General features: G+C 43.5%; 1 protein-coding gene and 1 pseudogene across 1 annotated transcript in view; both read right to left on the bottom strand.

The window, feature by feature from the left end:
• Positions 1-12,832, bottom strand: part of BCAS1 (brain enriched myelin associated protein 1) — a 76,072-nt gene that overhangs the window by 45,419 nt on the left and 17,821 nt on the right. Inside the window, exon 5 of the mRNA XM_058679878.1 lies at positions 5,230-5,801. Coding sequence (XP_058535861.1) covers positions 5,230-5,801 — 572 coding nt within the window. The remainder of the gene's footprint in view (positions 1-5,229; positions 5,802-12,832) is intronic.
• Positions 6,415-8,010, bottom strand: LOC105941852 (ADP/ATP translocase 1-like; annotated as a pseudogene).

The raw sequence follows: 12,832 nt of genomic DNA, 5'->3' as shown, positions 1-12,832 counted from the left end.
TTCAAGGAGACAGGTGCTCACGGGGTCAGTTTTGTTTTCATCTCCGAGCAAGCGGCTTATATCTATCTTTCCCTTCTTTTGGCTTCAAAGAACAAGCAGACAGGAACACTGGTTATGTGAGCACAGTTTGTCATGCTGAAAAATAACACTGCCTTCTCTTAATTCGATTGCCTATAATGAAACCCAGATGGAACTTCCGGCACCTTCCTTCCACTAGAATTTTTCCCCTGGTTTCAGGCTGTTTTAAGCAAGGTTTACAATGTTAAAGTGAAAAATGAAGTGAACTGGAGGATCAGGGCTAAAATGGTCTTGTGTGGGACTACTGGTAATTAGACCACCCCATTTACATTTCTTCCGTGCACATTCCTGGCTTCATTTTGAATTTTCATGCCAAGAATCAATATTACAAGGGCAGTACAGAAAAATTTGTCTGTCTGAAAAATGCTGACTGGTACAGAAATGCACGACTCCTTTCCATCTGTTGGAAATCTGAGCCCCGCAGCGCCTGGGATGAAAGGGAAAGCCCAGCTTCCTCTCCCCTTGCAGGCTTTTGCAGAAAACATCATCACTTGCAGGAGGCCATTGTGAGATCCTGACACAAAAATGCCATTTGGCTGATTTTTGCCAATGCAGTTTAATCTCCAATCCGCTAAGAAAGGAAAACAAACTAATAAACTGGTAGGAAGGTATCTAAAAAAAATTGTTAGGAAAACTAAATTATAAATTATGGTGTAATTTTTGAAAAAACCCATTTCTTTTAACTTTCAAAATATGTATATATATAGGTATATATGTGTATATATAGTGTAAATCCATTTAAAGGGTCAATAAACATGTATCAATATTGTATTTTTATTTTTCCAAATTTTACTCAATTCATATTTACTGATAAAAATGCATGTATATATTTTAAACCAAAATTTAAAAAAATTAGGAATGCCAATTATGAAAAAGCTTCAAGGGACAGATGTGTGGCACAGAGTGTTAAGCTGTTGCTTGCGATGCTTACATTTCCATTTTGGAGAGCCTGGTTTGAATCCTGGCTGTCCCGCATCTCCAATTCAGCTTTCTGCTATCGCATCCGGGAGGCAGCACACGATGGCTCGTGTAATTGGGTCCCTTTCACCTACGAGGGAGTCCTGGACGGAGCTCTTGGCTCCTGGTTTTCAACCTGGTCCAGCTCTGGCTATGACAGTTGGGAGTCAATCTAGAGGATGGAAGATTCCTTCTCTTTCTCTTTTTCCCCATCTCTATGTCACTCAGATTTTTCAAAATTAAGGAAACTTTAAAATTCCTATCCAGAGCAGGTTTTCTGCGCTGATATCCTACTGGGGATTATAACACGCTAGATGCAAATGCATCTATCCACAGTGTTGATTCTGAACAAAGAATCGGTTCTAGATTGCACGGCTTAGGAATTCTTGGGAGAAGCATCTCATCTCCTTGAAGCCATGAGGGCCAGCAGCAATTTCTGACGCAAATGTGGATGTGTCAGCCTCATAGCACAGTCTAGTGGAAGAACTAGGAAATCAGCTAGGTTGTGGAGCTTAGGCGCTGGCCACCCTGCTGCTTTTCACTGAAGAGCGAAAACATGGCATGAACAGAGAATTTTATTCCATTGCTGAAAGACTACTGCTACAAGCAATTCGTAATTTCTCATGTGTCTCTTTAGGTGAAGGAATACACACACACATACACACACACACACACAAACACACACATAGGCATGAAGGAAGGGAACACTTATCACCTTAAAGAGATTACATCAAATACTAGTTTTGAAGTAATTTTCCCATGTGCAATCCTATGAGGATGCCGTCACATGTCAACTTTTACTTCCACATCATCCTTGTTCATGGTGTGCAGTGAGGGATGTGTTCTAATCAGTACACTTCAGACAGATGTTTGAAAGAAAAAGAAACATTCTCCTTACAGGTTAAAAGCCATGCATGGCCACACTTCACATCCTCTCTACCTTCCCACTCCCTGACACAGACACGCTCCTGGAAGGAACACGTGGATAACGGCATCTTAGTGTGTTTTTAAATAAAACCAGTAAGGGTCAAATTTCCATTAAATGATCATTTTTATGTGGACGTCATGAAATTTGAAAATGAATATCTTATAGCTCTGGACACTTGTTGAGGGGATAGAAAGGAAGACCTCTCAGCCTTGCCAACGCGCTGGTTTGTGTGAATCACAGCTCAGTGCAACCTTTCAGGCACATAATTTATCTTTTCTCTGGCCTATGCAGTAAATGCTTCATTTGTTCATGAATTCTTGCCTTGTTTTAATTATGCTATGTGCTGAATGTAGTTTTATAAGGCACAAAAATAAGATTGTCATTCTGAAAACACAGAAGATTAGTGTGTCTCCCTCAGAATGAAATGGTGGCATCCTCCTGATTCATGGCTCTGTGGGGTTGTGGTTGGAATGCCAATCCAACAAGGGCCATGAGGTGCAGGTTGGGGGATGGGCGTGTGGCAGGGGAGGGCCAGCTGACAGGGCTGAGCCAGGGCATCATTTAGCCTAAGAACTCTGAATTAATACATTGATGCCCATCTATGTATAATGTGGCACTCCCACCAAAAGGCCACTGACTGAGAAGTTTTATTCATGTTTGTTGTTATTTTCTGAGGACTGGAGTCTCTTATTACACTTGTAGGATAATTAATCCACCCTATCCTCCCCTGCCCACCAACACACACAAATACAGTACTGTACAGATAGGGGTCAGGCAGGAACCCTAATAATCAGAAGGCTGTTTGTTGTTTAAAAGTTTTACAACATATGAACTGTTTTTAATAAAATAAGAATTGTTATGTCTTATAAAATTTTTGCAGTAATATTTTTCGCACAAAAATACATCATGCTCTAAATTTTAGGTTTCCATGACATTTTTAAATTTCTTATATGTATCTGAATATTAATAAGGTCACAGGCTGAAGGAGAATTGGCTGTTTTGTAACCTTACTGTATTTTATATGCATTCAGTATTTCACATCCCAACAATTTCACCAATAAACAATGGAATCTGCAGTGTAACAAAATCAGATTCAGATTCCAGTGGGGAGTCTGGGGGAGCTGACTCACCTATTCAGAAAGGTTATAATCTTTTAGGACTTCTGAGAGATGGTTCAAACTTCAAAATACCATCCATGAGTTTGACAACAATGGATGCATAGCCTTTTCTGAACATAGGCCCCATCAACCAACTCCAGATAACAAAAACACATCATTTACATGAAGGTGCTATCCTTTCAATACAGGAATCCAAGTTAATAAAGCCCAACTCTAAAATGACAGCTCATTTATCCCAGACAAGCAATGGACTGAGTATGCTGGAGTTCATTGGCTCGTACTGGGCTATCTGCTGCTGACCTGGGCTGGTTTATTGACCAAGAGGAGGATCTGGGTGAGTCACTAGATACTGAAGCACAGTCCTTCATTCTCTTCTCATATATAGCTCAATGTTTTCCTGTCTTAGGCAATGAATTGGCTTTCAATACTCATGCAACAGAAGCATGAAAGCATTAAGAAAAAAAAAAACTACACCCTCAGAACATCTTTGGGAGCCATGACCAAAAAGGAAAACTCAACAAGAGTCTCCTAACCCAGGGAAAAGTGGAAAACAGTTTTCTGAATGTTCATGAATACTGTGATCTGTTCACAACCCCCAGACAAGGCAGCCCCTGGTTTACACATTTGTTAGAAAATCACCTGAGCCAACAAAGCTGTTTTTCCTTGTGGCTGGGCATCCCTCTGATACTTAGCTGGATGCTCAGTGCCCTCCATGGCAATTGCAGGCATGGTCTTCCTTCTCTGGGCAGCAAACTCACTGGGGCACCTGGGCCCCACCTGCATGGGCACAATGCCTCACTTTACAAAGCCCTGTTGCCTGCGTGCACCTGGGGACTTGTTCTTGAAAAGCACAGAAAGACACTCAAATGGCTTCTGGACCTCTACTGTGCATTTTGGAAACTGGGCATTAGAAGAGATATTTTTTTAAACTTCAATTTAAATTTTGCAAAAACGTCTCTGTGCTAAAGTTTATAGAAGTGGCAAGAATGCCATTAGTAAGAGCCAAATCATAGGAGCCTACTCTTTTTTTCCCAATTTCCAGAGTATTGAATTGATGCCTAATATTCATGATGCAATTCTGACACTACGCTGGATGCATTAAAACCACAGGTGAACATGATACTTGTTTTCACAAGAAATAATTTATATACGGTGTTTAGAACAAAGCCTGGCCTATTGCAAGCATTCAATCAATGAGTTATTACTCTTAGCATCTTGGCAGTATACGTACATGATTATGTTGCTGTTACAGCAAACATACTGGCCATAGCAATAAACAACTGAACCCCTGTAATTTTTTTTGGCTTTCAACTCAACTAGCAGTAGTTTAATTTCACTTAAATCTTGTAAAATATTGTTAACTAAAAGTCTATTAGCCAAGGAACCAGTTAAATGTAATATGTGTAAAAATGTATCAACCTTGATTTCTTCCTTCATGCAAATTCGTTCCCTGAATATAAACAACCTCTTTCAAGGCTAAAAGCAAATGATCCTTTTAACATCGAGGAGAACTTGCCTTTCCTTGTTCAGGAAACAAAGCAACTGACTCAGCATCCTTCCTTTAAAAATACAATCTCACTTTTGATAAAGACATTCCTCTGGCTTATCGGAAAATCACCAGTCCCCTAAGCAGTAAGCCCAGAGCTAGCAATGCTCTTTATTCAAATGTATACCTCATTGCAAAAGACAGTTAAAGCTGCAGGCAGGCTCTTAGGAGTTAGGAATAAAATGTGTCCCACACACATCATCTACCCCCAGCATCTGTCAGACAAGCGACTGAGCCCAGCAGGGTATTTAAGTCTTCTCGGAATCCTTTTTATTCCTCTGATGCCTTTTCCTCCGGACTCCAGTGGCCATAAATGCAGCCTGTAGCTCCACCTTCCACAGAAGGAAGGACTAACACACTTGTGGGCAACTCACCTCCTTGTTCTTTTGTCAGAAACAGAGGCTGCAGCTGTTACTGTTCTTCCAACAGATGCTGCTGCCCATGGAAACGTGGAGGAATTCTACAGGGGTCAACAGCTTGCTACCTTGCCAGGCACCCCCAGATGATGAGGGCGCTGTGTGTGCAGAGGTCTTCCCCTAAGAGTTCCCCCACCCCCAGAGCATGCATTCCAAGCCAGGCTGGCAGTGCTTTTGCACACTTACCTCCCCGGTAGGGACTCCAACAGGCTGACTGGCTAATCCAGGATTCTCGTCAGCCTCGTCTTGGGGCTCTGCCCTCTTTGCTTCTTGTTGGCTGTTACTTGATACTTTTTCCTGTCCCTTGTCCAGCTTGAATAATTTCTCAAAAAAGTTGAAGTCCTTGGGTTTGGAGGGGGCTTTTTCCCCTGATTCTGGTGGGGCAGGTGCCAGAGCCCAGGTGGCAGAGAGGGCCTCGTCCTTGGCTGGGGTCTGCCCTGGGGTTTTATCTGTGTCGGGCCCTGGTGCAGCTGCCACGGGAAGTGCCACACTTTCACTCGGGTCTTTGTTTGGTGGCGCTTCACTGGAGCTGACATCAAGCTTCGCTGCTCCCGGGGATGAATCCGAGCCTTGGTCTCCGGGACGTCCTGGTACTGGCCGAGAGAGCGTCAAGAAAAAACGAGATTTAGCAGCTGGTGCCTCGGATTTGGCCTCTTTCCCAAGATTCTTTCCGTTGGCATCGGTCGCAGCACTTATGTCCATTGTCTTGGGGGAAGAAGCAGCCACATTATCTGTCTTCATGCTTATTCCCAAATCGACTGAAAACACACAAAAAAATCAACAGTTATTCAACTAAGTCAGGAAATTCAAGGATAAATAATGGACTCCAAATGTCTTGTATTCAACAAAGGCCACCACGCAACTGGGACTGTGTGGTCCTGGGGTCACTCTGCCAAGCAGAAGTTGGTTCCCAAGATGTCTTCTGACCTGTCCTCCTCAGTGAGGACAGGACATTGCTGGCAGGCCACAGCCTTCAGATGCATTATGAGTGACACTTCACATAAATTACCTTCTTGTGTCTTCCAAGGAACCCCATAGAAGCATATGCTATGCTTCTTCTAGGAGTGAGGGCAGCAGTTTAAAGGTTGGGCCTTGAAGTAAGAACAGAATTTCTCAACTCTGACATGAGACACTGGGAGCTGGGTAGTTCTTCCTATGGGGATTCTTGCTGGGGACCATGGGGTATTGAGCAGAGTCCCTGGTGTCAACCCTAGGTGTCAGGAGCACCTCCTGCTGCCGTGACAACCAAAAATGTCTCCATATCTTGCCACTAGAGAACAAAATCACCAGCCACAGCAGAACCAGTGATGCCTATTGAAACCCAAGTTTCTTCATTTTCCTGTGCCTCCTCTTTTGAGACAAGAAGAGAACTCACCTAAAAAATTTTGTGTGAAGATTATAAGAGTTAATGGTTTTCAAAACATTTTTTTTTTTTTAATTTTAGAGGGAGGGACAGAGAGGGAGAGAGAAGGAGGCACACACACACACACACACACATGCGGGAACCTCCCATTCACTCACTGGTTCACACCCCAGACGTCCAGCAGCCAGCGACCCAGCCAGCTGTGTGCTGCCTCCCAAGGTGTGTACGAGCAGGGACTGAATCCAGAGCTGAGCTGGGACTCAGACTCAAGCTGTGATGCGGGATGTAGAACAGCAGCATCTTCACTGTGGTGACCAACACCTGGCCCCAATTAACATTCTCTTTTTTTTCCGCATTAAGTGACCTTTATTGGTGTTTTACATTCTGTTATTTCTTTGTTATCAGTTATTTAGTTAATTAAACAAGTATGATCAGTTATTTTTTATTCATTGTGAGAATTCAAATGTAAAATAAATACAAAATACAGTAGTGATTTAATGGACATTCAATGAAGTGGTTTTTGTTTTTGTTTTTTTCCTGAGGTGTTTCAGTCTGGCTGTATTCCAGATCTTTTTCACTCCCCCATCTAGAACTGTCTATTAAACCACGTGACGGATATGTGAGCTGGTGATCCAAGTCCACTGTGAATGAATGAGCAGGAAATTCAATTTCATTAGACATATTTTTTATCTCATCATACAGCATCATTACAAAAGCACCAGCCATGCCTCTCGACACATTGGAGCAGGCACCTTGGAAGAAAGTCTTGGCTCCTTCATTTGTGGTGCTCTTCCTCCAGCAGTCAACTGTCCCCGTGCATATAAGGCCAGCTCCTTTCCAGCCAGACTGCATCCTCATCCTGTGATGAAGTGTCAAAGGGATAGGACACCAGTCCTGTGGCACTGTCACACTCTGGACAACCGACCAGGTCACGATAATGTGCATGTGCTTGGGGTGAGGCAGCATCCCCTTAGCAGTATCCTAGACTCTGAAGTAGGCACCTTTGTAGATAACAATACCCTGGACAGAGACACTGAATCCCTGCCAGAGACCCCTCAGGCCATTAGACTTGAAGATCTTGGTAAGACAATTGTCTAGACCACTGAACTCACGCTGGGCGGTACCCTTGCTCACATCGGCAACCAACCTGGTCTTGGCAAAGTCCAGTGGGTAGACTAAGCAAAGGGAGATGGCACCAGCTGCCCCACCGGAAGTCAGGTTACCAGCAAAGTAGTGCCAGAACTGCTTATGCCAATCCACACCCTCCAGGAAGATCTGCTTGTGCTTGAAGGAGAAGTGGAGAGCTTGGGTGGGGAAGTAGCGGATCATGTTTTACCCTGCCAGAAGAAGGAAAGCCCTGCTCCTTGGGGATTCAATTATCTGGTTATCAATGAGCCCTTTGTACTGTTTCTCAGCATAGATCTGTTTGCTGGCATGCTGGACCTGCAGAAGCAGCTTACTCTTTCAACGGGGGCGACCTCAGTCTTGGAGACATCAGCAATGATGCCACCTGCCAGGAAGTCTTTGAGCAAGCTCAAAGCCTGCTCACTCGTGGTGACAGCCAGATACACACAGTCTGCAAGGAGCCACGCTCTTGTTCTCATCTATGCCTAGTTCCACGCCCTGGCCAGGCAACCACCCTGCTGTCCCCGTGCATGTAGCAATGCAAACAGGCCACAAATTAATACTCTTAAAGCATATAGGACAGAGCCTGGACCATACCAAGTGCTCAACAAACGTCATGAGTATGAAATACTGTTTTTATTCATAAGTAAGAAAATGGACGAACAGAGAAGTTGGTCTACCTTTCCAAAGTTGCCCAGTGAGCTGCAGAGACATTGTAGAGAGAACTCAGACTCCTAAGATCTCTCTCTGTGCGCACACACACACACACACGAGTTGTATTCGCAAAGACTATCATAAATATTGAAGACTTTAAAAAGCAATACTCAAGAAGTTTATGTTGTGAGGCTGGAAGGGCAGATTAGACCCCTGGTCTGAGTACAATTAAAGGGCTAGCTGGGCCAGATGGCATGTGGACGCAGCTCTGCCTCCTCCCAACAACCAGCTGCTCTGCCAATGCTCTCTGCCTTTGCCTAGTGGCACTGCATAATACGCAGGGCGAAAACACCAAAGTAAGTTGGGAATCGAAGTAGTTACAGGTGGAGATTCTCTGTGAATAAGGTTTGTGATTGCGCACAGCACTAACATCTTCGATTCTTCCTATTTGGAAAAGAGGAACGTTGACTACCTTAGATGGCTGCTGTGAAGTCTGAAGCAGAGAAGCTAAGCCAATGATCTAGCCTGGAGTCACTTCCAGGGCAGGTGACTCAGAACACACACACTCTGTGACCATGTTCAAGCTTTCTCCTGTGCTTTGGGCACCACTGCATTTTGCCTGACTGATTCGTGATCAGACACTTCTTGCTTTTTGAAGCACAGTTAAATATTTTCCCCTTTTACTTTTTCTGAGTTAATATATTCCTAACATACATTAATAATCAAGAACTTAATGGCTCTGCTAAATAAAAAGTTCCACAAATAAAAGAGAAACAAAGCCCAGCAGCAAAACACGGCTATAGTTTTTTGTCAAATGAAAATATGCTCAATTTCACCTATATTAAGTTAATTGCAAATAGCTACAAAGCACTAATACCATAGTAATATGCAATTCCTGCAAATTTATTAGACAAATATTTAAGACAAAGCTTGACAAAAGATCATATTTGCAGCAAGACTGATACATTTTATCCCTTCCCTTTTTGTTTTCCTCTCTCTTCCCTTCTTTTTGTCTTTGTCTCTGTATTTCTTTCTCAGTTTTAGCTGCCACATATAAAAGGAACATCTGATAATATCTACAGGAAAACAAGGAAAAAGGGGGAGGATTAAGATTTCTTTACACTCACATAGCTCATTAATATGTAGTAAGGAAGACACACACACACAGAGCCATCAGCAATTGCATTTGGCCAACTCTAGTATTTTACCAGGTTTACAGTGAGAGGCAAACAAGAAAAGAGAAACCGAGAGAAGAGTGAGATAGCGAGTGAAGAGCAAGACAGCAAGCAAACGGGTGTGGGGCCCTGCAAACAAGGGGCAGTCTCCGCCTTGGACGCTGAAGTGTAAAGAAACGATGTTAGACAAGTTCAGCACTGAGCACCAGGCCTCCAGGAGCCCTCCTGCAGCATACTGGCTGTATTCTCCAGCTTTTCTGCAACTGTTTTCTGTGGAAATACCTATGGTTACGGTAGTAAGGGTGGTAGATGGATGTACTAGCATGCCAGCGAGTGAGTGTCGTTGGAGGGAATATAAATGCATCTTGGGTTGGTGCATGCCAGGAACAGAGGAAACAGTTGGCAGAATAGGTGGAGATGCAAAACAACTGATTCAACTAATTCCTCTCACTCTGTCCCCTCTGTCCCTGATCCCTGTTGAGAACTAGAAGAGCTAGTGCTAAGAAAGACAGAGGAAGTTTTTTTTAAAATAACTAAATAAAACCCAGCAACTTCCTGTGGATAAACTTCTCAAACTGTGCCAATACTCTGATTTTCCAGGTAGCTAGATTACAGTTGACACAGTAAGAGATTGTAGCGGATGTAAACAACAGCTCTTGGTACCACTGAATGTGTAAAGCATTTTCACCCACTTGAAAGTGGTACATTCCATGACAGTCAGAGTCCTGCTCACCAGCCGTGGCTGTGCCATAGCACCTGGGCTTCTGCTTCATAGAGATGCTCAACCCATGGGCGAGTCCATGACCTAAGGTAGATGAAATCCTGTGATGTTAACTCTACCTGTTGGAAGCTTAGGATGGGAAGCAGATAGAGAACAAAGGTGAGGAAGTGAGTTCTTAGGAGCTGGAGAGAAATGAAAACCACTCCCTCCCCATCCAAGACTGTCTTCTCAATAAAAACTAAGGGAAAAGAATCCACTGGAAGAAGAGACTACAGTCACGTGAGGCCTTAGATAAACACTAAACACAGATCTGTTCTAAAACATACTCAGACACACAAGCAGCCCATGTGACTTGGCAGGAAGAAAAGCCATTGGAGTTATAAGCTTTACACTCTCGGAGAGGTGGGAACCACTCCAACGCCTTCCCTATATTTTTATGGAAGACATTAAAGGTTCCTTCAAGAAGACCAGAACTAAGCTTTTAGTTCCTTTGAAAAATATTGGGAGAAGCCCATCTGGAATCTGGTTTCGATAAAACATTTTCTTATAACGTGGACAGATGACACACCAAAGAGATTTTATTTTTCAGAAAAAGGCAAGACTTTAAGGAAGATAAAAAGAAATCAAGTAGGAATGCAAGTGGCAGGTCTTAAAGTTTGAGAAGATGGAGTTGAGATTTTTGCTCTCACTGTAGAGAAGATAGGTTATTCTCCATGCGGGCTTTTAAACAGAAGTTGTTGGATTTTGATGTGGGATTGAGAATTTATGTCCAGTGTCATCTTTGTGTGATCTGTTAAGAAGCAGAACAGTGGATCAGAGGGACCTGATTTTGGTTCTTTTCTTCTATTTAAACATTTATTTTTTTGAAAGGCAAAACACTGTGGTGGTGGTGCAGTGGACAGTGGTAGAGAGGGAGGTTTCCATCCCCTGTTCCACTTCCCAAGTGGTCACAACGTCCAGAGCTGGGCCAGGCTGAAGCTGGGAGTGCGGGTCTATGCGGGTCTCTCACATGGGTGCAAGGAGCCCATGCACTTGGCCGTCATCTCCTGCCCCGTCCAGAAACATCAGCAGGAAGCTGGATAGTAGAGTGGCCAGGGCTGAACCGGCGTTTTGATTAGAAGCTGTATTGTAAGAGGAGCTTAAGCCCTAATACCAGAAGGCTGACCCGTGGCTTTGATTCTGAGCCATTTGTTTATTACCTGGGTGTCCTGGCACATTGACTCATCTGCCTGTGCCCTAGCTTTCTTATAAAAGCCCTGAAAGTGACAGAGCCTCTTCAAATGTGAGGATTATGATATTTGCTGTAAAATGTGTACAACAGACTGGCATGTGGTATGTGACTGGAAAATAACAATTTTTGTTACATGTGATTATTATTATTATTATTTTATATTCCTAAATATAAGCCATACAGAAAAGAACTGTTTCAAGGGCTTAGCCCACAAACTTGAATTCTCTTGAAAGACTTCTGCAGACAGTAAATGATGGGAATCTTCAGAAACAAAAGACCTTGGGATAGAGAAGTCTCAATCAAGTTTATCATTTTCTGACCATGAAGTATTGTTAGTCCAAACAAGGGCTTCTGCAGAGGTCTAACCACAAGTTTACAAAAGCACATTCGTAACACAATATTCAGACATTTCCAGGAAGAATTATCAGTTGTTATTTTTTTTTCATTTGCCAAGGGGAAAGTTTTCACTTGGTACTACTATGAAAAATAGTTCATACTCATTGAGGGATTCCCACATGACAGCAAATGGTATATACATGAAGAGGCACACTATGTATCGCAACATGTTATGCATTCTCACCGCTCTCATTTCACAGACTGAGAAACTGAGGCCCCAAGAAGTGGAGTCACATTTCTCATGTTGTTCAGGTCACTGTCCAGAACATTGGAACTCCAGTCTGGATTGGAACCCATGTCTGCCTGACACCAAAGTCCAGGCTCCCAACAAGGTGTGGAGACAGAGGCAGGACAGAGGAGAAAGGAGAAAGGGAGGGAACCTGAATGAAGTAGACAAAGCTTGGCTGATGGAATCACTGGATTTCCACACAAAAATTACACCTGGTGTGGGGTGAGGTGGGGGAAGCTACATTTTCTCACATCCAGGAAACTGGTCAGATAACAAGGTAAAAATGAACACACATCAGCTCATGGCATTCGTCTGCCTAAAATAAAACTGTACAGCATGGGCCTCAGCACAGTGAAAATGCAACCCAGCCACTGCCGTGGACTCTGCGAGCTGCAGGAATGGGACCCCTCAGTCCTGCCCAGCGCCACATGGCTGTTTATAACACTACTCACAGGACACACAAAATCATAAACCTAGAAATCAACTTGCTGTGTCTTTTTACTGTAATGTCAATTTAAAATATGTTATCTCCAAAACTAGAGAAGAGAAGGGAAAGGAAGGGTAGGGAAAGAAAGCGAGTAAAGCAGGAAGAGCGGGAGGAGTGGTCTCACCAGTGAGAGTTACTCCACACTCGCACATCCCTTTCTCCCAATACGGACCTGGGCGCCACCAACCTGTTCTGCCACGACAAAAGGTGAATAAAATGACCATGCATAAAGGTGCTTCAGAAAGCTTGAGGGAAGTGGAAATAAGAAATGATGTGCCCCTGGAGAGTGCACGTTCCAGGAGTGGGAGTGGCCCAGCAGGGAAATAGTGGGCATCTCCGTCTTGGCTTGCCACTCCATCTAGTGAGCATGAGAACCAGGACTGGGGCAGGTGTGGTTAGACAGAATGG

The sequence above is a fragment of the Ochotona princeps genome, chromosome 22, assembly GCF_030435755.1.
Source record: "Ochotona princeps isolate mOchPri1 chromosome 22, mOchPri1.hap1, whole genome shotgun sequence".
NCBI lineage: Eukaryota > Metazoa > Chordata > Mammalia > Lagomorpha > Ochotonidae > Ochotona > Ochotona princeps.
This window is presented reverse-complemented; position numbering and strand designations above follow the sequence as displayed.